The sequence below is a fragment of the Rhinatrema bivittatum genome, chromosome 19 (assembly GCF_901001135.1).
Source record: "Rhinatrema bivittatum chromosome 19, aRhiBiv1.1, whole genome shotgun sequence".
In the NCBI taxonomy this organism is placed as follows: Eukaryota; Metazoa; Chordata; class Amphibia; order Gymnophiona; family Rhinatrematidae; genus Rhinatrema; species Rhinatrema bivittatum.
Window position 1 is genome coordinate 20,020,491 of NC_042633.1, and position 27,079 is coordinate 20,047,569.

The 27,079-nt window shown below is 49.3% G+C and overlaps 1 protein-coding gene across 1 annotated transcript in view; it reads left to right on the forward strand.

Annotated features, from left to right (window-relative positions):
* The first annotated feature begins 2,633 nt into the window (after positions 1-2,633).
* Positions 2,634-27,079, forward strand: part of UBE2S (ubiquitin conjugating enzyme E2 S) — a 30,035-nt gene continuing 5,589 nt past the window's right edge. Inside the window, exons 1-2 of the mRNA XM_029585477.1 lie at positions 2,634-2,943; positions 20,518-20,665. Of these exons, the coding sequence (XP_029441337.1) occupies positions 2,941-2,943; positions 20,518-20,665 (151 nt within the window). The 5' untranslated portion in view covers positions 2,634-2,940. The remainder of the gene's footprint in view (positions 2,944-20,517; positions 20,666-27,079) is intronic.

Sequence of the window (27,079 nt, forward strand, 5' to 3'; positions counted from 1 at the left end):
CTTGCTTCGAGTTAGTAGCCGGTGGAGTTTTAGGGTCTGTAATTGGTGAGTTATGCTGAGTAGTCATCACAAATGCTGACTCCAATGTTTCATAGAATCCTGCAAGGGATTGAGAGAGTTGCATGAACGCTTCCTTGGCGTGGGCCGGCATGGTCGGTCTATTGATAGCATGTGACCCAGATTCAAGCTGAGGTGACAGAGGACGATCAACCGGTGAAGGGGATTTACTTGGTGATCTAGAAGTGTGAGAGGTAGAGAGACAGATAGGCGATCGTGTCAATTGTCTCGATCTGGATGAAGAAGATGCTGATGAGCTAGCTCGTGGACCACCATCCCTCTTTGCCGAGGGTCCGTTGTTGGAGTGATGTCGATGGCTGTGTCTGTGGCCATGGCGGCTATGCCGTGAACGGCTATGGTCCCGTTTCCGTATCTTGGAGGAAGCTACGGACCGTTGCTGCGAGCTAGTGGAAGTCATGACCGACTGAGGGGAATGATGTTTCCTTTTCCGCTGCAAGACCATGGACTGAATACCTTGTCCTGTTTTGTTGAGGTCCGACTTTCCGGATAGACTGTACCATTCCCGCCGGCGCTGAGAGTGCTCCGTCACTTTTATCCTGGAGGGTGTGCTTTCTTCCTCGTGAGTCGCCGAGGGGGACGAGTCTTTTACGTGGTCCCTTGACTTAGAGTGTTCTCGCGTCACTTTGAGTATTAAAGTCGGCGCCGTGGTAAGCGTCGATGAAGGTGGCACAGGTACATGCTGTACAGGTTTCGGCGCCGAACGGAGCTCCGATGACGAAGGCGCCGGTCCGTGTCTCGAGGATCTCGGCGCCGATCCCGGCACCGATCCATGCTGCAGTGCCATATGCGCCGATCCCCGGCATGGCGCCATGGAAGGCTCAATCTGTCCCGCGCAGAGGAGGACGGCGCCGTGTGGTCTCCAGACGACGTCGGCACCGTATGATGTTTGGACAGCGGTGTCGTATTTTTTGGAGGCGACTGTGACGGTGCCACAGTCCGGCGCGGTAGGCCCGAAGTTTGATCCATATGCGCTGACTTTCTACGTATTCGAGAATGTCTATCTGCGCCGTGCTTGGGCCCACTATGAATCTTCTTCAAGGGTGGAGCGGCCGCTCCAGAATCCTCTGGAGGCTGCGGCGCACGCATAGACGACCGGTCCCGGTCCGAGGAATCAGGGCCCTGATCCTTTTTGCGTAAGTCGTCGCAGGAAGTCGCTCTTTTCTTTGGCTGCGGGCCTTTCTTCGCTGGTCCCGGTGAAGAATGGGCTTCTGAGGGCTCCGAAGTACTTACAAGCTCTTGAAGACGATAGGCCCGCTGCCGCTGCGCTCTGGGAGACATCCGAGCGCAAAATTCACAATTCTTGACATTGTGCTGTACGCCGAGGCAGCGGTAACATCGGTCGTGTCCGTCTGTAACCGACATTATCCTGCCACAGTGGCATCTTTTGAAACTGGATTTAGACATGAGGAGGAATGAAGCTCCGATTGTGTTCCCGCGCGCGGAAAGAACAGACTGAGGAGATCTTGTACTTCCTGCGCGGGAACCCACGCGCAGCCGCAGAGGGACAAAAAACTCAACCTCTGCTTTATCAAGCTCCGCCTCCTGGACCTGATGGACAGATCCCATGACAGCATGGCTAATTCAGCCCTGCGGTCAGTGCACAGGTGAGGCTCCGGCCTCCCACAGGAGAACCAAGAACTTTTACAGGGCTTTGTAAACAAGTGCTCGAGCCCGGGAACCTTCCTGTCCAGGATAGGGTTGCTGGCCAGGCATCCCTTCCTCCTGGTGAGTCAGGTCCCAGGCACAGACAAGCGACTCTCCCCCACCACCACCTGCTTAAGCCCTGCTGGTACTGCTCTTCACTTGATAAACAAGTTTCCAAAGTTCAACTCAGTGTTTGCCCTGAGAGCATTCTTTATCCCATTCTATTACAGACTGGACCACTTGGCTCGGTAGGCAATTAATCAATGCAGAAGAAATCAGATGACTTTCATATAATTTTCTCCCCACTACAGTTTAGCTATGCTCTTTGTATTTTTTTTCCAATATTTTAAATAACTGATGGCGTATTGGGTAGATGGCCAATCACGCAGCCTGTTACTGCACTCCATTGTTAATTTTTTTATTTAAAAATCTGGTTATTTTTCAAATTTTCAATTCTCCCTCAGGCAATTGGCTGCAAAGTTCCGGTTGCCTAGGCAACAGTCCCGCCTCTCAGATTTGCTAGGGCTTTTCTCATCCGACCTTCATCCTCCAAATTCCGCCCCACGCCACGGGTGCTCCAAAATTCCAACCGTTGCACCCTACCCGTTTTTTTTTTTTTCAAACTAACCAATGAGAAGGATCTAGGACGCACTTATACTATGCCGGCGTCCAACGTCAGTACGAGGACTCACAGTGACGCTAAACTCCGCGTTAACCACCCACCCCTCTTCCACCTCTTGTCTCGCTACCCTCCGATTGGTCGAAGGGCGGTGAGTACGAATCTGTATCTTAGGCCGATTGGTAGCCGGCGGAGTTGGGTAGGGCGAGAGGGGGGCGGCTTTAGGTGACGTAGAGAGGAGGGGTGCGGAGGAGGCAGGTTGGCGGAGGTTATATAAATAAGGGGCGGAGTATGACCCATCAGTCGGGTCACGCGCAGGCGCGCGCAGACTGTGAACGGCCGTTAGTACAGGCTAGGCCAGGCCGCGGCCTTCTGCTTGCGCACAATTGTGAGTCGCGTTACAATCTCGAAACGGATGTTTTTGACTTCTAAACGAAACAATAATTAAAAAAAGAACTGTAAGCTCCTGACGGGAAAGCGGAAGTCCATTCGGCGGAACGACGACGTCACTTCCGGTCCTGGCGGCGGCGGCGGTTTCTCTCTTGCGGGTGAGGGGGGACGTGCCGCTCCCGGGTCTGTGTGTGTCCCACCGCCCGGCCATGGTGAGTGAGTGACCGCCCTTTTATTATTATTATTATAATTTCGTGGTTGGGTTTCTCTGTGAGGCGGGGGGAGCCCCTCCCCGATGTAAATATATATAATTAAAGAGGAATACTGAGGGCAACTCTTTGTAGAGAGATATATGGTAACTTTTGTCCTGCCTCAAAGCGGATACACACAGTGCCTGCTTTGTTGGGGTGGCTAAGGATTTTGTAGCAAAGCGGCACCCCAGAAAGCAGGACTTCATCTGAGGAGCCAGCTTCGCCCCCCCCCCCCCCCCCCCCATCTCGAGGCCTGCCACTGGCTATAAGCTGCTTGTGTGTTCCGCACGATAGTACGTAGAGGGGCTGCGCACCCGTGTGTATCGAGAAGCATGCGATGTTGGGGAAGGAATATGCATACCCATATACACCCACAAATCGCCAGTCACCAAGAGTTTCACAAGACTGAGGTCAACAGAGAGCTTCCCTCACCTGTAAGAAGTCCTTCCCATGAGCAGACTGAACTGGTGGACAAGAAGTGGTTGTGGGGAAAGAGCAGGCTTCACAGCACAGGGGCTGCGAATCGCCTGTTTGTCCCAGAGGAAGGTTCTGCTAGAGCAGATCTTGGTGACTTGCCAGGCACTGCACAAGTCTTGTTTTGCTGGGGTGAACAAGGTGTTTGTTATAAAGAGGCATAGGTTATATTTAAAGCCAAGCTAAACAATCCGTTTGTAGACCGTGAAACGAATTTGAAAAGCTAACAAGCAGTAGTAGGCAAACTCCTTCCTCCCCGTTTGACATACATTTTCGGTTCATGTGTGTCTTGTGTGATGAGTCACACTGATGAGGAGCTGGAATTTAACAGAGGCTCTGAAATGCCAAGGTAATAGATTGCGGAAGTCAGAGAAAATAATGTACTTCCTTACTTAGGGGCCGATTCAGTATGGTGCGCTCGGCCGAGTGCACAGTTAGCCCCCTTTTGGCCGTGCATTTTCCATGCGCTATTTTTACAGTAAGGGGTTAGAGTGTGTGGAAAACGCGCGGACAAACACCCTCCCCCCCAACACTAATAGCGCCCACAACATGCAAATGCCGCACGTTTTACTTTCAGATATTAACGCCTGCCCAAAGGCAGGAGTTAATTTCGCTGGCACCAGGAAAGTGTACAGAAAAGCAGAAAAAACTGCTTTTCTGTACACCCTCCGACTTAATATCATAGCAATATTAAGTCGGAGATCCCAAAAATAAACAAAAAATATAAAAATGTTTTTTAAAAATCTGCCTGTGGCCCGTGGGTTGGATGACAGATGCTCAATTTAGCCGGCGTCTGTTTTCCGAAACCATGCCTGTCGAAGGGTTTGAGAACCGATGCAGGTAAAATTGAGTGTCTGCTGTCAAAACTAACAGCCCTAGCACCTCCTTATTACTGCGGGCCCACATTTAAATACTCGATCGTGCACCCAGGAGTGCCGGCTCTCCCGTGGTTTTTACTGTATCGGCCCGTTAGCTAGACCAGTTCAGTCGAGCAGATTCTCCCCCCCCTTCTCCCTGGTTGATGGAGACAGAAGACACCTTTTTCTCTGGTATCATCAGATGCATGGGCTGAATCAATAATAATAAGACGCACTGAAAATTGACGCTTTTATTGAGTGCCATTTCCTAACATGCGTGCAACCACATCCTCTGGCTGCCTGAACCAGTATTTAAATGAGGAACTGTGTAAAAAAAAAAAAGTATGTGAGGGGAGAATTGTGCGTCCGTAGCGTTCAATGGCATAGGGTGGCCACAGTTACAACAGGCAGTCAATATGAGCCTCCATTTTTAATCCTGCTTCTTCAGGCCAATTTTTTTCTGTTATTTTGCTGAACTTGCTGAAGTGTCTTTATATTAAGCACCCCTTGCTATGGGTGTCTAAACTGTGCGGCCATAAGGAATTTTTTTTAATCAAGCCAGTATACATTTATTTTTCTCCACTGCAAGCAGTAAATTAGTGTTACAGTGATACTGAGTAGGACGACACACTTATGTTAACACAGAGGACTTTATTTTTTAATTCTCATGAGCCCGTGAATTGACTGTACTCCACCTCTGAGGCTGGAGTTAAATTTAACGTGTTAAAAAGTGTGTGTTGGGTGCTCTGCACTTTTCTGCATCGGGGCACTAATATAGCCTCATCTGCATGGAATTTACATGTGATGGTCGCTATTGGCTATGCATTTGATTGGGTGCACATTTTGGTCATGCTAATTTCATTGCATCGGGTGCTAGTCTAGTGCATCCAACCATGTGTAAACCTGGGTGCACTTTATTCCATTGGCCCCAAAGGGAGGTTCAGCCTGGGCCCTTGCTGGTAGTCTCTTCAGCAGATGGTGGACATTGGTGCAGCAAAAGTCCAGGGTCCTTGGCCCCAGGTCTTGGCCTATTTGAGAAGAGGCTAGGGCAACAGCCTTTCTTTGAGTTGATTCCCTAGCTTTACCTTCCAGGACCTTCTGTTTTTCCCGGTGGAGTAGACCTTAGGGCTAATATCAGGTTCTTTAGTGGTCCTGGATGTAATTGCCCTTTTAGGTGGCTTTCGGGCTTCTTGCTGTGGCTGATCTCTTGGAGGGAGGTTAGGAGCCCACAGTGAAGGAAGGACAGTCTCTGACATTTTCCCTCCCCTGTTCTCTCCCTTACTTCCCCCTTTTAGGCAAAGGCATTACAGTTTTATTGAAAAAATAGAGGAATTACTGGGAGCAGCAGTTTATTTTTTACAAGACTTATATTCTGCCTTTATCAATAGCATTGTACAAAGATTATAAAAATGATATTTAATATAGTCATCTGTTGTTACATCTCTGATGCAGTCATCAATAAGCCATTTAACACACATTTAACCATAACCTTTCTATTAAGAGCCATTAGCTTATGCCCTCTTCAAAAGCTTGCTTAAACAGATACATTTTCAGTTCTTTCCAAAATACTTCATATTTGGCGATTGAAGGATATTTTACTGCACAGGTGCAACTGAAAATGCTTTAGATTGTGCCCATCTGCAAGTGGCATTCCTTTTGTGATGGTACCCTCAACTCCTGTACTTAGAGTGTAGAAGCTGCCCAGGACACAAGGGGGCAGTGCTGCTGAGCAACCTCAACCGGGGGGGGGGCGGCGAGCAGGCCCGCCCGGCTCAACACAGTTCTCTGCCACAGCCTGCTTCTGAGATTAGCTCTCAGCAGCTAGAGATATGCTGTCTAGCCTGCTATGTTTTGCCCCACATAAATGCTCATATAGAGCTTCCGCCTGCAGATTCAGTCTCAGGCCTTGGGCCTTTCTCGATCCTCCATCCCATGGGGCAAGGGGGGGGGGCGTGTCAGGGGATGTTAAATTTAAATGAAGAGTTGAATGTTTTTTTTTTCCAGCTTTTACAACTACCTCTCTATTGGGACATTCTAACTTACTTTCGGGCCGATACAGTACGGAGCGTACTGTTAGCCGGCATTTGGACGCGCTAGCTTTACCCCTTATTCAGTAAGGGGTAATAGCGAGTCCAAAACGCGCGTCTAACCCCCCTCCCCCCGAACCTAATAGGGCCCGCAACATGCAAATGCATGTTGATGGCCCTATTAGGTATTCCCGCGCGATTCGGAAAGCAAATGTGCAGCCAAGCCGCACATTTTGCTTCAGAAATTAGCACCTACCCAAAGGTAGGTGCTAATTTCTCCGGGCACCGGGAAAGTGCACAGAAAAGCAGTAAAAACTGCTTTTCTGTGCACCCTCCGACTTAATATCATGGCGATATTAAGTCGGAGGTCCCGAAAGTTTAAAAAATTAAAAAAAAATAAATTTAAAATAGGCCCGCAGCTGTCAGGTCGAAAACCGGACGCTCAATTTTGCTGGCGTCCAGTTTTCGAGCCCGTGGCTGTCAGCGGGCTCGAGATCCAATGTCGGCTGTCAAACCCGCTGACAGCCGCCGCTTCCGTCAAAAGAGGTGCTAGGGACGCGCTAGTGTCCCTAGTGCCTCTTTTTACCGTCGGACCTAATTTAAATAAATTAAGATACTGTATTGCGCGCACAGGAGAGCGGGCATTCGCCTGCTCTTTTTTTCATTTATATTCCGCTTTTCATTAGCCATCTTCAGCCTTGCCCTCTGAGGCATCTGCGTCAGGGAGGCAGGGACCTCTGATCTTTTCCCCTGAAGGAGATGGCACCCAGGAGATCTGTAGAGGATATGGTTACCTTGCTCCGGGATGTTTTGCCCTGGAATTTGTGATTATGCACCAGGCCTTCTGTGCTAAACAGTGGCTTGGTGGGAGCTGTTTACCACCGGTTGCAGAGCTTGGCATGGATTCCATCCCTGTTAATAATTAAGGCTCCACTTTAATGCAGCAAAGGGTGGCTCCAGATGTCTTGATTTTCTGGCTTCTCCTGCCTCCTCTGAATCCCCTAGGGGATTGGACTTGGGTAACCAGTAAGATTCGGATAAATCATTGTACTACCTGGAGGAAGGGGCGTGTTCTAAGACTGAGAGCTCCTCAGTCATTAGCTCCTTCTAAGAAAAAGCTGTCTGCTCTCATTGCTCAAATTGTTTCCTCTGGAAATCTGACTCTAATGTAGCAGAATCTGTGGAGGGAGTTCAAATTTTGGAGGAAATATTCAAGGCTTTGAAGCCTTAAAATGCATGATGGCAGAATGAAAATTCCCTTGGGGAGGGCTTATAGGGGAGTAAGGTTATGAGCAGATTGTACCCCCTGCCTGCGGAGGATGAGAGCTTTTGAGTTCCTCAGGTGGACGTTCTGTCGGCCGTAACACATGACTACTATATTAGTAGAAGGTGATATGGCTGTTAAGGATCCACAGGCTAAGAAGCTTAAAAGTCCTCCTAAATCAGGCTGCCTTGGTGGCTGCGCTGGCCATAAATCTGTTTGTGAAAGAAATCTTTCTCTGGCTGTGGATCGCTGAATTCAGCAGCTTCCTGAGAATACAGATTCAACATGTTTGGGCATAGACGTTTTGGCAGATGCCATGTATGATCTTGTGTGTCTCTGATTCTGTGACCTCTATAGTTGTGGTCTAAAGACCACTGTGGGCCATGGACACTGCGTCCAAAGCCCGTCTCAGTAAGCTGCCCTTTAGGGCAAGTTACTATCTGGTGAGGAGCTGGAAATATTGGTCAAGGATATGGGAGAATCCCAAGCCCAAGAGGCTTCTTGTGGACAGGATCTTGGGGCACCCGAAGCTGTAGTTATTTCCAGGAATCATGAAGATTCAGGCAGGAAAGCAGTCCTCCTCCTGGGGGAGTCACTTTCAAGGCAGGATTCACTTGTTTCATATGGCCAAGGAGTGATGCCCTGGGGTGTCTGGAGATGTTTGTTCATGCCAGTGAGATTCACTGCGTTCCTTCTAAATTTAATTCCAGTAGTTGATTGACTTTGTTCTAATGGGAGCGGAACCAGATCACATTGGACCAGTGGGTCTTAGATATTGTGTAGAAGGGATATTCCCATCATAAATGCCTTTGATTTCTTACTGCATGTCGATCACCAGCAAAGAAAGTGATGAGCCACCCTGGAAAAATTTCAGATTGGAAGCCATGATTCTGTTTCTGATCAAGGCCAGGGAATGTACTCTATTTTGTAGTCCCAAAGGACGGGTCCGAGAACCTGAAAGTGGTCAAAAAGAGCCTCCAGGTTCCCTGTTTAAGAATGGAGACTGTTCATGCCATTATAGTGGTAGTAAGGAAAGAGGAGTTTATTCCTGCACCTGGTAGAGGTGTATTTTCATATTCCCATTTGGGAAGATCACCAGAGATTTCAGGTTCTGTGTCCTGGGACAGCATTTCCACTTCAGGGCTCTGCCATTTGGACTCAATATGGCCTCAAGGACCTTCATCAAGGTGATGCTCTTAGTTGCAGTGGCCTTCTGCAGGGAAGGCATTAGTCAGTTGACTCAACCATGCCAAATCTTTCCAATATAACCTGTTGTCATCTGCTGGAGTTGTCCAGGTCTTGGAATGCCTAGGTTGGATTGTAAACTATTCAAAGAGCAGGCTACATCCCTTCCCATTCCTTAGAGTTCTTGGGAGCCCAATCTGATTAAAAATAGGGCCTCTTCCTAACCTGAAAAAGTCACTGGTGGAAAATTTGAGCATTTCTGTGTCAAAGGGAGTCTAATGTGTGGGACGATCTCCAACTTCTGTGACTTATTGCAGCAACCTTGGACTTAGTTCCATGGGCTTGGGCTTATATGCATCCCTGCAGTTGTCCTTATGGTTCCATTGGTCCCACAAGTCTTAGTACTATGAAATTTGTCTCCCAATAAGGTACAATTTGAAATGGTGGGTGATACCCTAAAGTTTGTTGAAGGGCATGGATTTGAGTTTCTTTCCTGGAATATAGTAACCTCAGATGTGAGTACAGAGGTCGGGCGGGGGGGGGCTCACTGTCTTAATCAAGTGACTCAGGGTCTCTAGTTCAGAAAGAAAGCCTTGTAGTCCATAAACAGGCTGGAAACTAGGTCTATCAGACTAGCCTTTGTAAAGTTCCTTCAGTTAGTGAAGGGAAGGTCAGTTTGGGTGCTGTTGGACAATGCCACAGCAGTTGCATATGGTGGCACGACTGATATTTGTCCAATGAGGGTGAGTGCAGCTCTGTTACATTGGCTTCTGGTGAGAATGCGGTCAAAGTTCAAAATGATGCAGGATGTTTGCAATAATTGTTGACTCTATATACCATCTAGAATAAGTCAGAAAATGAAAATCTCCTACAAGTTCCATCTTGGAGAAAAGGATGTAAGGTGAAGTTGAAAGAGAATGCTTTCTGTGGGAGCTCAGCTGAGAAGGTTTTCAATTAATAGTGGACTGGTGGGGCATTCCGTTTATGGAGCTGATGGCAACCCACAGGAATTCCAAGGTCCTGAGAAGGAATGAGGCTGTAGCAGAATAGATGCTTTGATTCTCCCCTGTCTTCCCACCACCTTCCATCATAAGCAGGACTGTGAAAAGAATAGAGACTCGCTTATCTGCAGTGATAATAAATCTGGCTAGGCCAAGAAGACATTGGTGTGCAGATCTGGTAAAACTGCTTGGGCCCCCTATTTGGCTATCCAATAGATGCAGCCTATTATTTCCTAGTGTACTGCCAGATGGACTCAGACCAGTGGGTTTATGCTCCCCAGCCAGCAGATGGAGAGGGAGTCAGATTTCAAAGCTGATGTCACCCTAGGTACACCCCTACTGTGACCTCGGCCCTTCAGTATTTCTCAGTCTCCAGCAGATGTAGACATTCTTTCTCTATGGGGATCGCTGTACCTTTTGGAAGAAGAAATTCTACTTTTAAATTGGAGAAAAGATTGAGCTCAGTTCTCCTGTGGTGATACCAAAAGGTGCCTCCCCCAGTTGAGAATTCCTGAGGTGATTTTCGAGATCCCTCAGAGGTGTGCCTTGGTCCAGTAGCCAGTTCCTGGCGTGGACTTTGCTGCTGAAGCAGCTGAAAGGCAGCAGGTGTAGGAAGTCGAGCGCAGCAATGAAGGCCAAAGCCCTCTCTCCCCGCAGCTGGAGACTGTCTCTGTACTCAGGCGGTAAGTGCTGAGCCCAGGTAAGTGTAAAAAAAAAATTTCCTCCCGCTTCCGAGATGACGGAGGGATTTTGGTAAGACTTCCTCTGGTCTCCCTGATCAGCGTGCCGTACCAATGTAATTTCTGATCCCGTTGTGGTAAGGGGAAGTGGGCTTCCGAGCGGGTTGAGTACCCCTCCCCCCGTAGGCTAGGCCCTGCTTTAGGTTTGGTCGACCTACCATGGCCATGTGGTAGGCCGGTGGCACCATCTTGCGTGCGTTTTTGTGACGGTATTGCCCACCATAGAGCTTAGCTATGTGCAGTGCATGTCAGCTGTGCGCATAACATCGCATGTGTACATACTTGTACAACTTACTAGGGCGCAGACTACTAGTAAAGCTGGGTGCACGAGCTGTGCGTATGCCTCGCGGCCCATGTAGGCGCCCAAAATCTGTGCACATAAAATTTTAAGCATAAACCTTCTAAACACGCAGTTACCATCGCCAGCGGCTCTGGCAGCAAAGAAACATAAGCGCCTTTCTCTCTGCACTGCTTGTCATATTAGGGCTGCACAATCTGACCTGGATTCTTACTTATGTCAGCACTGTGAGGAAACCCAGGGAGCATTAGCCTCCCCGGACTTTGCTAAGCCCAGCTTCTCCCATTCAGAGGACGGGTTAGCCACAGCTTTAACAGGAAGTACTCCGGATCTGAGTAACCCCAGGACTGGGTTATCCATGGGAGAGGGAAATTTAACTGCACAGACCCCAGTACCTCCTGGGTTAGGCATGGACCCGGCTGCCTTCTCTTGGGTGGAATTCTTTCAAAGCCTTCATGCAGGCGCAGTCTATCTCACTTGTCCCTGTCCAGACAGAACCTCAGCCGGTAAGCCCTCCCAGTCCTATCGGCAGACCTCTGTTTGCTGACTTAACTTTGGGAACAAGAGAGAAGGGGGGGGGGGTTGCCTCTCTTTTCATCAGATGGGTCGTGATCACATCACATCCTGGAGGTGATATGAGAAGGATATGCACTGGAATTTCGCAGTATTCCTTTGGACGTGTTCATGGTATCTCCTTGCCCCACTCCCTGCAGAAGAAGCAGGCAGTGGAGTTAACGCTTCAAAGGCTCCTCAGGCTGAGGGCTGTGGTTCCGGTGTTCACATATCAAAGTATGGAGCGATATTCCATTAATTTTGTTGCACCCAAGAAGGAGGGTTCCTTTCATCCCATCCTGGATCTCAAAAGGGTCAACCGTCATTTGAAGGTGACTCATTTTCACATGGAAACCTTGCACTCTGTGATAATGGCAGTGCTTTTGGAATTTCTGACCCCCTTGGATCTGTCTGAGGCCTACCTTCATATTCCCATCCATTTGGAACACCATGTTCTACATTTTACTGGTGTTGGGGTGCCATTATCAGTTTTGGGTGCTGCCTTTTGGTCTAGCCACTGCCTCCAGAACTTTTTCCAAGGTTATGATGGTAGCGGTGGCCTTGAGAAGAGAAGGGATCCTGGTGCACCCATACTTGGATGACTGGCTGATTCGAGCCATATCTCATGAAGAGAGCTGCCTGGTGACTCTCAGGGTGATCTCCTTGTTGCAAGAGCTCGGTTGGGTGGTGAACCTGGCCAAGAGCAGACTTCAGCCATCCCAGGTGTTGGAGTATCTGGGGGTTTGGTTCGACACAGGGCAGGATAAGTTTTCCTGCCGGACGTTCGGATTTAGAAATTGATGTCAAGTGTATCAGTTGAACACTATATGCCTGACGGTGTGGTCCTATCTACAGGTGCTCGGCTTGATGGCGGTAACCCTGGAAGTGGTGCCGTGGACGAGAGCGCATACGCATCCTCTTCAGTGCTTGCTACTGTCTCGTTGGAACCCACAGTCTTTGGACTATTCGGTTCAGCTCCACGTGCCACGCAGATATGGCTGCCTGATTCTCCTCTGTGGTGAGGAAGGAGAACTCTTTAACTGCCGCCCCAGGGCTTTCAACTGCTACAAAATCCTAGGTAGCCATATCTCCCTTGGCCGCGAAACACTCCTACACAAGTGCAGAGGCCCCCCCCCCAGGCATAATTAGTCTGAGCCCGCAGGCAGAACATAGCGCCCGCATAGTGCTGCTGGCGCCATCTTGGCTCCACCACGCAGTGTGCATAAATTGCCAGCCCTCCCGCTCAGGGCTTCCCTGGCCTCATTGAAAGCAGGTTGTGTGTCCCCCCCCCCCCCTGAATGTGACTCTCGCCATCACCAGTCCTCTTGAACCCCACTTACAGGGTTCTTCAATCACCGCAGTCTGCCTGAGACAACAATATCCTTTTTTTTTTTTTTTTACTTTATTAATCTCCCCACAAACAAGGTTTCCCTTAAAGGAATGGACCTGTTCCAGGCCAGAGGGACACCATTCCATGCAGAGATGACAGTAGTGGGAAAAGAACAGATGAGAAGAGCTCACAGTTCACCTTACCCTTCCTGGAAGCTTGCCCCCAATGAAAGCTGCTCAGCAGAGGGCGTGAATCTGATGTCAGCTCTGGAATTGTCCCCCGACCCCAGATCCAATCGTAAAGTCGCTGATGGGGTCTCTCAATTGAGGTAGGGAGTCTTAGGGAGCCTCTCACTTGTCCTAGCCAAATGGCAGTCCTCACATGGGTGACATCGGATGGAGCCTGGCCTGGAACTTTGATCTCAAAGATTCTAGAGCTTTCAAACATGCCCTATTGAACATGTTCAGCTGTAGTTGTCACCCTGCTCCCTAGGCAGTGTCCCTTAGTCTCTTTTTCCACGGAGCTGTGTAGACTTGGCGTTTAGCTTTGCTCTCTTCAGCCATGGGACACCGGGGTTGTCAAGTGCTTGGTCACCTGCTATGCCATTAACTGCCAAGGTGTGAGGGTCCTGAGAGCCCTCAAGTGCCTTAGAAGTCATCAGCCCCACCAGGGCTTCGGGCCTGGGGTGGTCACAGCACCATTGACCCAAGGCACTCTGGAGTACCAAGTCAACCAAGGTGCACCATAGCCTGGTGCTCTCGAGGCTGTAGAGCATTGGGGGTGCCAGAGGCCCCCCCCCTTTGCGGTGTCCAGAATGATCATGGATGGCATAAGGCCGTTGGTTGCCATGGGAGCTGATGCTCTCGAGTGCCCGGAACTGCCGTACATTTCCAAAGGCACTGGGGTCATGGGGCTTCAAGCATCATTGATGCTACCAGGTTCCCTCATGGTGAGCATAACAGGTTGTGCGTTGTTGCCACAAGACTGACCTAAGAACTCCATTCCTGGTAGAACCACCAGGGGCATGGATAGTAGTGTCGGGAGTCTTTCCTTTCCAGAGAGGAGGGGTATATCTTTTGACTCTTCCCATGTTAGCTTATCTTGAATCCCCTTAGAGGGAAGCCTCTGTCCCTTGCCAAACGGGAGCTTCAATTCTTTTGAATCTGTGCACCTCCTTGCTGGCCAGGACCTGTGGGTGTTGTGGGGATGGCAGCGACTGTCATTGGACCATTGCTTGCTGGTCCATGGATTACCATGGTGGCCTACCTTGTTTGTCTGGGTGGCCACCTGTGATCGATTGGTCATTTATGGACCTCTGTGATCATCAACAGTAACCCACTTTCCCCTGGAGAGTAGAAAATATTTCTGGGTTTGGGAGGCCCCAATTCATGTTGCTTTCCTGTCCCTTCAGGAAGGGGAAATACAACTGGATTTCCAGAGGCGACCCTTATGTGTCCCCCTTTGGATGTCGGACTGTCCACCCCTACAAGGGGTGACCCCTCATTCTCCATGTCCCAAAAAGGATTTCATTACCTCTGACTGGTGGTCGCTCTCTGTTCCCCGACAAGATCCAAGGGCAAGTTGGGCATTAATGCTCTTTCCCAAGTCATCCTAAGGCGCAGCAGATCTATTTCGCGAGGGAGTTATTCCGGATTTGGTCTCCCCATTGTACCATGATCTCCCCTTCTGGGGAGCTCCCCAGTGAAGATTAGGGCTTTCTTTCATGTGGAAGTCACCTTTTTGATACCTGCTGAGTAAGAACATAAGAACATAAGAAAATGCCATACTGGGTCAGACCAAGGGTCCATCAAGCCCAGCATCCTGTTTCCAACAGTGGCCAATCCAAGCCATAAGAACCTGGCAAGTAGAAGAAGAAATTACTACTTAACTGATAAATTTCCTTTTCTCTAAGGAAGGCAGGCCAATCCATACCAGTGGGTTATGCACACCTCCCAGGAGATGGTGTAAAGCTGACTTGCTAATGTCACTGACACATAGCCCTCTCCTGAGAACAGCCCGCCAGTATATCTAGAAAAGCCAAAATGTGGACAAACCAATTATACTTGAGAACAACTTAACAGTCCAACCAACCAACTGAGAAACATTGAGCTCAGCGAAAAAAGGTTATCAACTCTTAGGGGCTGGTTATGTCACTTACCAGTCCTTCAAACAAATTAACAGAAATAACTCTTCATCTGCTTATAAAGGATGAACTAAAAGCAAGTAGGCACCCCAGAGTGGGTTGTGGATTTGCCTGCCTTCCTTAAAGGAAAGGAAATTATCAGGTAAGTAGTTTCTCCTTCCTCTGCACTCAGGCAGGCAAATCCACACCAATGGGGATGTACCAAAGCTACTCCTGAAAAGGGCGGGAGGCTGCCCTCGGTCCTGTCAACACTGCCCGCGCGAAGGCTGTCTTGTCCTGAGCCCTCACGTGCTAATGCTTGGAGAAAGTGTGTAAGAAGTATCATGTTGCTGCTCAGCAAATCTTGATGGGAGACAACCGAAGCACCGCCCATGAAACTGCTTGAGCTCTAGTGTAATGTGCCCTGACTTGTCTAGCTAATGGGACATCTGCATCCACATAGGCAGCTCGGATGACTTTTCACCCAATGGGCTATAGTTGCCCACGTTGCTAGTTCTTGTTTACCTCCACCATGGAGCACACAGTTGATCAGACTTCCTGAAAGAATGAATAACTTTCAAGTACTGCACCAGATGCCACTGACATCCAAGGCATGCAACAGACGATAATCACACTCATCTCTCGCTGTCCAGTGTGGGCAGGGAAATAGACTGATTCAAATGAAACTTAAAAACTACTTTCGGCAAAACGGAAGGTAGAGTTTTAAGCTGTACCACCCCAAAGTCATTCATAGAAATGGCTCATGGCAAGAAAGAGAACCTGCAGCTTGGAGACCCGCTGTGCTGACCAGATTGCTACCAGAACAACTTGTTTTCAAGGTGAGCAGCTGCAAAGAGACCACACAATGGCCGAAATGTAGGACCCACCAAAAAAATGCAAGACCAGATTAAGGTCCCAAAGAGGCACTGGTTAAACCACAAGGGAGGACATAGATGCTTAACTCCCTTCAAAAACCTGGACACATCTGGATGGGAAGACAAGTGTCCACCACTGACCCGCCTCCTATAGCAAGCAAGAGCTGTTACCTGCACCTTTAGAGTGTTTAAGGCCAAGCCTTTAACCAAACTAAATCCCAATATCTGTGGCATTTCAACTTTAAGAGGGTGAGAACCTCGCTCCTCACACCAACTCTCGAGCACTCTCTAAACCCTAAGTTAAGCTAGAGAGAGAGAAAATTTCCTGGCCCGGAGCAAAGTGAAAATGACTGTGAAAGAATAACCATGCTTCAGCAACAGAGCCCTCGCAAGGGCCAAACAGTATGACACAACCGACCCATATTGTCGTGCGTATGGGCCTTTGATGCAATAGGTTCTTCCTGAGTGGTAATCTGAGAGGCCTGCCCACCAGTAACCCCTGAAGATCAGTATACCATGGCCTCTGGGGCCAATCCGGAGCCATCAGAATTATGGTTTCGGTCGAGCTCGCAATCTTCCAAAAAGGGGATGGAACAGCTCCCCTATGAGGGAAGGCTGAAGACGTTAGGGCTGTTCAGCTTGGAGAAGAGACGGCTGAGGGGGGATATGATAGAGGTCTTTAAGATCATGAGAGGTCTTGAACGAGTAGATGTGACTCGGTTATTTACATTTTCTAATAGAAGGACTAGGGGGCATTCCATGAAGTTAGCAAGTAGCACATTTAAGACTAATAGGAGAAAATTCTTTTTCACTCAACGCACAATAAAGCTCTGGAATTTGTTGCCAGTGGATGTGGTTAGGGTAGCTGGGTTCAAAAAAGGTTTGGATAAGTTCTTTGAGGAGAAGTCCATTAATGGCTATTAATCAATTATACTTAGGGAATAGCCACTGCTATTAATTGCATCAGTAGCATGGGTTCTTCTTATTGTTTGGGTAATTACCAGGTTCTTGTGGCCTGGTTTTGGCCTCTGTTGGAAACAGGATGCTGGGCTTGATGGACCCTTGGTCTGACCCAGCATGGCAATTTCTTATGTTCTTATGACCCTGCCTATCATTGGCCAGGGCAGGAAAGCATAGAACACAGCACTCTGTGGCCAAACCTAAACAAGAGCATTGATGCCCAGCAATCTCAAATCCCTTCTGCTACTGAAGAACCGTGGTACCTTCGTATTGTTGGAGCTCGCCAGTAAGTCTAGGTATGGGCAACGCGCAGCACGTCACTGAGTTGGAAGGCCTCGTCTGCCAACTCCCACTCACCTGGGTCCAAGACCTGTCTGCTGAGGAAGTCTGCCCTTACATTGTCCTTCCCAGCAATGTGGGAGACTGATATGTCCTGAAGATCTTCTGCCCACACCTTGAGCGCATCTGCTTCTACAGACACCGGTTGGAATTCTGGTTCTGCCTTGGTTGATGTAGCCACTGTCATGGCATTGTCTGATATTCTTACCAGACGAGCTTCCAGCTGCTCAGCGAACCACAAGCATGCCAATTGAACTGCACGTGCTTCCAACTGATTGGTCCACTGCCACTCCTCTGCATTCTACCAAACTTGCGCCACAAACTCTTGATAGCTCCCCAACCCAGAAGGCTCGCATCAGTTATGAGCACTAGCCAGTCTGGTGTTTCCAAGGAAACCCTCTTCCTGAGATGATCAGCTTGTAACCACCACTACAACTGGATGCTCACTTCCAATGGCAAGTGGAGTCTCGCTGTGAATTCCTGCATCTTCAGATTCCACTGGGAGAGCAACGTACGCTGAAGGGGCTGCATGTGCGCCCTCGCGCAGAGGACTACGTCCAACGTGGCTGCCATTGATTTCAGGAACTGCAGGTAAGACCACACCATCAGGCGAATACTCCGTCTCAGGGCTTGAACTTGAGTAACTAACTTCTGAATGCTACTCTCCGGTAGAACCTCTGCCCTGCTCCATATTGAATTGCATGCCGAGATACTCTAGTGTCTGAGATGGCTGTTGACTGTTCTTGGCCAAGTTCACCAGCCTAGCTCCTGAAGCAAGGAGATCACGTTGCGAGATGCCAAGTGACTCTCGTCTGCACTTTTGGCCCGAATCAACCAGTCCAGGTACAGATAGACCAAGATGCCCTCCTTGCGCAGAGATGCCACAACCACTACCATGACCTTGGAGCAGGTCCTGGTGTAGTAGCCAACCCGAAGGGCAGGGGCTGAAATTGATAATGAAGTCCCAGAATGGTGAAGCATAGGAAACATTGATGTTCTTGGCGAATGGGAATATGTAGCTAGGCCTTCATCAGGTCAAGAGACATGAGATTCTCCTGTTTGTACTGCCATTATTACGGAACGTAGAGTTTCCATTCTGAAACAAGTCACACTCAGATCAACAGTGTGAGTTAAGTCTAGCAGCCTTTTCTTACCCCTGCAGCCCTTCCAATTTCCAGTGAGAATGTCGGGGGGAGCTAGGGCATTTGTGGTATCTTAGTTTATATCTGTAGGAAACGGTACACTACCTTTTCCTTGTTTTTTGCCAAGTTCTGGCCAGTATTGCCTTTAGCTTTTCATACTTCACTTGGTTGACCAAAGTGCCTCCCTGCTCACCTGAGCTATCCTGTGGACAGGATGATCTGTCCTTGACAGGATGAGTGTGGGTACGCTTCAGGCCTAACTTAACTTCCTACTCTGTTTTTTTGGGCTAGCAGTTCCTTTCAGGGATTGCTTTCGTCGTCTGCCACAGACTTGGCCACTGTTGCCACTTTTTCTTCCAAGTGTTGCTTGGGGTTTTCTGCCTCTTGTGCCTATCAGTCAAGCATTGGGCACACTTCTGCAAAGGCATTCTGTCCTTCAGATGCTAGTGACCCACAACCTTTCTGGAGGGCTTTCTGCTCCCAGTTGGTTTTTCAGTTGTCTTATGACACCAAGGGAAACCGTGCTGTCTTCCTCCAAGAGTGGTCCTCTTGGTCGATTCTCTGTGTCTTTTCCTGTATCCTGGAGGATCTAGACAGACTTTGCTTGTCGGGTTTGCTGAACCAAAGGCCCTGACTGTAATAGTCCCATGAGGCCAAGTATGCTTCTCGCTGGACTTTGCATCACTCCACTGCCTTAGGGGTATTTGTGTCTGTTCTCTGGTTTTCTTTTGTTGAGTTCAACTGTCTTCCCAACTTCACCTGTTTTGGGCTCTGCTGCCTCACAGGCAAGTGGAAGAAAAGTGGTACTTTCAGCACTGTGGAGTTCCCTGCTTTGTCCTGTGTGGAGTAGCCTTTAGCTAGGGATTCACCCCTATGTGAGGACTGTCATCCTGTCGTGTGTTCTTTGAGGACAGCAGGATGACTGTCCTCAAGGAATCCACCCGCCTCCCCTGGGAATTGGTTTCTCCTTGAATGAGTTATATCATGGATTGAGGGACTCTGCCTAGGGGGCAGGGTGATGACTGCAGCTGCACATGCTCAGTAGGGCATGTCTGAAAGCTCTAGAATCTTTGAGCTCCGAGTTCCCGGCCAGGTGCCAGTGCTCTGCCATTACACACTGACCTTGATGAAACGCTTAGTGGAAGTGGCCTTGTTTATCTGTAGGACACAAGATGGGTGATTCTGAGTGTCCTAGAGCACATTAAAACTGAGCTGGAGGCCACCAGACACTGTACTATCTGTGGCACAAATTTGAATAAAATTGGATGAATGGTTCAAAAGTTCTTGGTGGGCAGCTTCTGATCTTGTACAGTCCTTATAGGAAGCTAGATTAAAAATCATAAATGCACTTACTAGTTCTGGGGCAATTCTGCACAGTGTAATCAGTCTTTGAGTCATGAAAACTTTTACTTAAAAAGTAGTAGTTTTAATCTTTTTGGTGCAAAATTCCCTCAGGCGTATTGTAGTAGTGCACCATAATTAGGGCTTGTGGTTTTCTGAGACTTTAATTGGGCAAGCTGCAGGCAGTGCTAGCTTGTTGGAGCTACCAATATTTACAGCAACTCGCTGGTGCCCCTAGTTACCACAAATGCCAACAGTTGCAAGAACTTAGCACTGCTGGCAGCTCAGAGCTTTGCATGTTGCCAAATTAAAATCCACAAAAACCAGAAGCTGTGACCACTCACCACCTCGCTCCCCCCCCCCCCGGCCCAGCTTGTCATCTGCTTTTGCTACACTTCCTTCTCCTCCTCCCCCTACCATGCATGGACTCTCTTCGCATCCTCATCTCATCCCAGCCAGTCCTCCTTCCCCGCCTAGGGCCCTCTCCCCCTCGTCCCAGCTGATTCCTTCTGGCACCACCTGGCTGTCAGTGAAATTGAGTTTCACATGGTGCCTGTACTCTAGCAGTAGTTTCATGAGACTGAGAGCAGCATGGGAATACAGGAACCACATGGTGCTGGAAAGCATCAGCTGTTGCAGGGGTGGTGCTGGAGAAGACTGCACACATCAGAGCAAGGTGAGAGGGACTGGCTAACTGATAAGGGTAGGAGAACTGAGAGGATCCTAGCAGCTTCCGCTCCTGTCAACCTAGGCAGCTGCCCAGATTCTGCATGAGTAATTTAGTAATGCAGGTACACAATTCACTAAAAGACAAACATTTTTGTACTCATTGGTAATGATGCATTCCAAATGTCTATTACAAAAGCTGCACTATCTGCCCCACTCCACAAATCAAAGTGGTGGACTGATATTGTTTTCTCTAGCATACTGTTGAAGGTCCAGGAGCCCCATCAAATGTTACCATAACTTTTTGTCACACTAGGCACATGGTGAACTTACCTTTTCTTTTTTAATTCTGCCTCCTTTAGAATTCGAACGTAGAAAATCTGCCACCACACATCATCCGCCTGGTGTACAAGGAGGTGTCCACCCTTACATCAGACCCACCTGAAGGCATCAAGATCTTCCCCAATGAGGAAGATATTACTGATCTCCAGGTCACCATTGAAGGACCAGGTAGGAGAGGCAAGATTGTTGGGTTGATGGGTATTCTCTGTAGCTGATAACCTCCCCACCTGCTGTCAGATACCATATTCTCTTAGTGAGCCACTTGTGCCAATTTAGACAAATATTCCATTCAGTCTAGGGTGGCCAACTGCCTGGTTTTGGACCAGACTGTTGGGTTTTCAAGCTAACTGTACAGTGTCCGGTTACAGTGGTAACCGGACACTGTAATGTCCAGTCAAAGCTGTTTGCATGGCCTTGGGACAGCGTCTGAACTGTGCTGGCTGCACACAGCCAATCAGAACCTGGTATACATGTCTGTGGCATCAGTCCTCCAATCAGCTGCCTGATTCTCAGGCAGCTGACACAGCCACAGGAGGAAGTGTGGGAGGGAGAAGCATACAGAATCTTTGCACGCTGGAGTTGAATCCACAGCTACCTTTCTCTGCCTCTACTTCCTGCAGCTTAATCGGTCATGCTGTCCCTGACCGACCGGGATTTGCACAGCCTGCCACTACAGCTGCCTCTTCATTCAATACACACATTCCCACCTCGCTGTGGCTGGCTGTGAAGATGCTCTGCCAGTGGTTGCCTCTCTGCTACCCACTGTAGTATGTGCCTTCCTCTGGTCTCTCTCTGCCTGGCTGCTTTAGACTCATCACTCTGGGGTGGCAGCCCCCCTTGACTGTTGCATAATAACATACATTTCCATATTGGGTCAGACCAAGGGTCTATCAAGCCCAGCATCCTGTTTCCAATAGTGGTCAATCCAGGCTTAAGTACCCAAACACTAAGTAGATCCAAGGCTACTGGTGCCAGTAATAGCCAATGCTATTTCCTAAGTCAGCTTGATTAATAGATAATGGACTTCTCCAAGAACCTATCCAAACCCTTTTTAAACCCAGCTATATTAACTGCACTAACCACATCCTCTGGCAACAAATTCCAGAGCTTAATTGTGTTGAGTGAGAGATTTTCTCCAATTAGTTTTAAATGTGCTACATGTTAACTTCATGTCCTATTATCTGAAAGAGTAAATAACTGATTCACATCTACCCGTTCTAGACCCCTCATGATTTTAAACACCTCTATCATATCCCCCCTCAGCCGTCCCTTCTCCAAGCTGAACAGTCCTAACCTCTGCTGGAGGCACTCCTCGTTCATCCCATGGCTGGCTGTTTTCTCTTATCCTGACTGCTGCTGTAGCAGCCTGAGCCAGACTGTCCAGCCAGGTAAACAGCCATTGTTTGTAAGGGGAAAAAAACCCAAACAATTTTAACTGGCCTCTTAGCAAGTTGGAATTACCTGATGTTAAAAACATTGTATACTGCAGTGATCCCCTCCTCCCTGACCAGCATCTTCTCTATTCCCCTCTCCCTGCTCAGCATACCCATCCCTGAGCCCAGTCTCCCACGTCTCTGCCTAGTATCCCTTTGCTTTCTTGAGACCTGTTGCTGGGCAACCCTGTACCCCAGGCCCAGGGAGCATGGCTGGTCATGGGGGGTGTGCTTCCCTGGGTGACATGACTGGCCTGCTGAGCCAGCAGCTGCATAAGGCCAAAGGAAGCCTCATGCCATTACAGTGCTGGCACCCAGCCCCCTGATGAGGTTCATCAGTGCCCCCCTCTCAGACCTTGCAAGTGGCACCCTGTCCAGTTGCCCACCCTTTCTGACAATCCTGGGTCCCTCTTTTCCCCTCCCAGCCCACCATCCCTCTGAGAGCATGTGTGAGGGTGTGGTATGTTATGGGAGGGGAGGATGTGTGATCATGTGAAGAAGGGAACGCGTGTTGAGAGCAGCTTGTTTGACAGAGAATGTGTATATGAGAGAGGTGAAAGCTTGTGTGAACTCCCCCCCCCCCCCCCCAAATAATCCACAACAATCTCAGGGTGACTGGAAATCAAAAGTTCCCAGGCATGGAGAGCAAGGGATTTAAAAAAAATCTTTATTAGTTTTCATTATTGGGTGTGTGTGTGTTAGCTCTCTTGAAAAAATGAATGGGTGTTTGGGGAAATTTAAACATTTTATATAAAGTTTTTTGGTTATTGGATATTCTGTTCAGCTGTTTTGAAATATCCTCCTAGGATGAGCAGGATGGTAGTCCTCACACATGGGTAACATCAGATGGAGCCTGGTACGGAAAACGTGTGTCAGTTTCTGGAACTTTGTGCATACTGAGCATGCTCTATACCCCGCGTTTATGCAGGGTCCCTCTTCATTCTCCTTTTTCTTTCTGCAGCGCTTTCGCCTCAGTTAAGTGAACTCTTGGCTTTTCTTCAAGAAATTTCCTTGGAAAACATTTTCACTGATTTAGTTTTGGCTTTTTTCGTGTTTTGATGCCGGGTCCCTTCTTGGTTTCCCTTAGACTCCTCAGTCAGGTTTTTCGGCGCTTGTTAAGTTTTTTTTCGCTTCCGTTCCCCCTCCCCCCCCCCCCCCCCCCCCCCCCCCCCCATGGCAGTAGTGCCTGCCCACCGTTACCATCTCTCGGTTTTTTTCCCTTTTCGTTCGTCATAGCCTCGTCTGCTTTGTCGATGCCCCCAGTGACTGAGGACCATGTCCATTATGGACCCCCATGAGGTGTGTGTTCTCTGCCTGGGGGCATTGCATGATGTCTGGGGTTGCCACATGTTCACACATATCCAGCATAGCTCTCTTCTTCAATGGCAGGGGAGAAAGACTGATGCTTCACGCATATCCAGCATAGCTCTCTGCTTCAACGGCAGGGGAATGAAGAAAAGTGGATCTATATACAGACAACAACCAAGGACTGAATTACATAGTCTGGGTAAACAAATAAGCATGGGTGTAGCTTGCTTATTGCGGCAGTTACTACCCCTAACTAATTAAGCTAGATATTTCACTTAGATGCAGTTCCAACACTGCTCTCTACATTAATGGTGGGGGTGGAAGGGAAATAGAACCAAAAGGTTACTAAGAGCCAAGAGTAACATAAGTATGAGGGGGAAAAAAAGTGTGAAAGCTTGCTGGGCAGACTGGATGGGCCGTTTGGTCTTCTGCTGTCATTTCTGTTTCTATATATGTGCACCTAGATGACCCCCTAAGGGATGTTGCACTCGACTCAATAAGATGGAGAAACTCTTTGGGTCGAGAAAGTCAGAGCCATCAGCATTGGCGGCATCTGCACCGATGGACACCGAGCCATCGACACCAAGGGCCATCGATTCAGTCTATGCCGGTGGATAGGGGTGCCGGAGACCAGCCCCTGTCAGTCTCTTCCAGGTCGAGAACGTTGGGTTCATCGTCATTGACTTCGGCACTTGGGGAAAGACTGGGTAGGCACTGAGGGAAGCCAAGGAAGCATCACATTGGTCACCTTTGATACAATGTGCCGGGCTTGGGAAGGTGCCAGCTCATGCTGTGATGCCCCTGAAGCAAACCCGTGGTGAGTGCCTATCCTCCATTGATGCCAGGGTTCTGCAACGGTCTCCACCAGTCCTGTTGCCAATCCACCTCTGGGATCCAAGGAAGACTTGGCCACTCCGCCTGCCTCCAGTCTGTTTTGGCATCGGCAGCTTTCGAGGAGGAGTTGTAGCGCAGAGTCTAGCTGGCGGTGGAGCGGACATTGCAGGGCATCGAGCCGGTGGCACCGCCAGTGCCTGCATTTGCCCTTTTGGAGCCACTGCTGGAATGGCTCAATATGCTTATCAGTGTGTTACCAACCTAGTTGGCGTTGATTCCTGGGAGGCTAGCAATGTTTCCCCCAAACAATATAGTGCTTGTTGCCAGTTCCTCCGAAGAGGAAGCTCCATCAAGGCCAGCAGGGACACCGAGGCCTGCAGCCCTCCTCCCTGTCCAGCTTTGCTGGGACCGGTGCCTGTGCCTCTGATTAAACGCCAAGCACCTAGAGCCTCGTCCCCTGTGGATTACAATGAGGGTGAGGCCACATATGACCCCTGGGAGGAGGGGACAACACAGCAGAATCCTCCAAGGACTCAAAGGGTCTCCCTTCAGAGCAGTCTCCTCCAGAAGAGCAAAGGAGGTCGCCACTGGAGGACTGGTCCTTCGCGGGTTTTGTGCAGGTGATGGCCGAGGCCATCCTGTTTCAGTTGATGACGGAGCATGCCAGGCTCCTTTGCCACCGAGGTTGTGCCGGTGTTAGCTCTGCCGGCGTTAGAAGTGGCCCTTAACTCTCGCTGCGGGATCTCGAACGTTATACCATCCTCTCTCAAGATCTCTGCTGCTTCACCTACTATAGTGGCCGGGTGGGCTACTTCTTGAAACATAAATGATATTCCCCCCGGGAAAAGCCATGGTATCTTATGTTGTCTTCAGTTAGTTTAGTGGTGACGCAGCAAAACTCCTGCCATTTCTTTAGGGTCGCCGAGGTAAGGTCTGCAAAGACTGCAGTCTTGTGTCCCTCCCATTGCCAGAGGTGTTTTCGTGCTGAGTTGAAGATTTTTTCCTTTTGTGCAAATGAATGGTAGCACACCACAATATCACGTGGCCTGTTTGCTAGTTTCGGCCCCAATGTTCTATGTTCCCTTTCGACCTTAATAATTTGTTCAGTGTCTTCCACATTGTTCTCGGCTGTCCCCAGAAAAAATTTAGAGATTTTTTTCCACTACTGCTACGCAGTCTGTAAACTCCTCAGTTTCCGGGACACCTCTTATGCGTATATTCCGGCGACTACGGTTTTCCATATCCTCCAGTTTGTCTGAGACAGATTGATAGGATACTTGCAGAGTATCGTGGTCTCGTTGGCAGGCTATGCCAGCCTTCCCCCTGTGTGTCGAGCCGGGTCTCAGCCTCATCGATCCTTCTACCTATCTCCACAGTGTCTACTCTGAGTTCAGAGATCAGGACATAGACTTCAGTTTTGTAGTTTTTGAGGTCTTGTCTCAGCTCGCAAAACCACATCTCTGCCCGGGTGGGGAAATCGCTGGGAGCCTTGCTTGGGTCGTCGTCAGCCTCCTCCGTTTCTTCTATAGTGTCCACAGGCGCCATTTTGGGCCGCACGTCCTCCGGCTTATCACCACCCTTGGAGTACGAAAATTTGCGGAGGTCAATGGATTTTCGTTTCGCCGACATCTGTTCTAGCTGCCAGGGAGGTTTAGCTAGCGCAACATGCAATTTGTAGGCGCTTTACTTGTTTTCGGCGCTATTTAGGTCCGGAGAAAGCGGAGCCCAAGAAGTTAAGAGGCTCGCATGAGGAGTGACATCACTTCCTCCAGCACAATGCCAGGCTCCTAAAGAGAATTGTGGCTGTCCCTATGCATGAGATCTTAAAGGAGTTACTGCTGAGGATCTGGGAACACCCTGTACATAATTTTGTGTACACCGGACCCCCTCACAGAGTACCTCCTGTCAACTGAAAGGCAGATGGGGGTTTACCTCGTCCAACAGGCTACCAGATTCAAGAAGCAACAGCTTTCACACCAATTGGTAGTGGTAGAATCCGTTTTCAAGAAGGCCAAGCGCGCTCGGATCCATATCTTGGCGCCCCTGGGCAAGGATCACAGAGCGATGGATGCTTTTGGAAGGATAGTGTTCCAAGGGGCCATGCTCATTGCCTGCATCTCCTCTTATCTCTATACATGAGTCAATTCTTGCGCAACCTCTGGAACAGCAGCAAGACCCTTTCTTATCGCTAGTGCATCAGGGCCTGGAATGTGGAAAACACGAGGTTCGTTCAACCTACGATGTTTTTGATACTGCATCGAGAATCTCTGCAGCGGGAATTGGTGCCTGCAGAATGGCATGGCTGCGGGCTTCAGGTCTCCAATGGGAGGTACAGGAAAGACTTGCTGACTTGCTGTGTACAGGGAGAATCTCTTTGGAGACTAGATGAGGGACATGGTCTCCCAGTTATGGCATCACCATGAGACCCTCCATCAATTCTGCCAGCATTTCAGACCTGCCCTCCTCAGCGAGGAGGTCTGCGAGGCAGGGTCAGAGGAAGTCTTTCTACCGCCAGAGGAAATACTATCCTCCGGCCCCTCGCTCCCATTCAGAGGATGAGCTCCCACGGCCGTCCCAGGCAGCAGATGGCTCCCAAGCCCCAGCTGGCTGCTCAGCCAAATCCCGGGACGGGGTTTTGACTGGATCAAAGGGAGCAAGAGCCAGCCACCTGTACCTGTGACACTGGACTCGGGGACCCCCCCCCCGATCCGGGGCGGGTTACGATTCTTTGTGGATCCGTGGCCCAGCATAACCTCGGACCAGTGGGTTCTGTCCATCATCCGTTAAGGGTACCAATTGAAACCTATTGGATGTCCCACCAAATTGTTCTCCATGCCCGTTTTGGGGGCAATAGCGCATCAGGAGGTACTGTTAAGGGAGCTCTCTGCCCTTGTAACAGCCAGAGTGGCCGAACCTGTACTACCAAGGCAAAGAGGGCAGGGATTTTACTCCCGGTACTTTCTGATTCCAAAGAGAACAGGGGGACTCATTCCTGGGCATCATGATT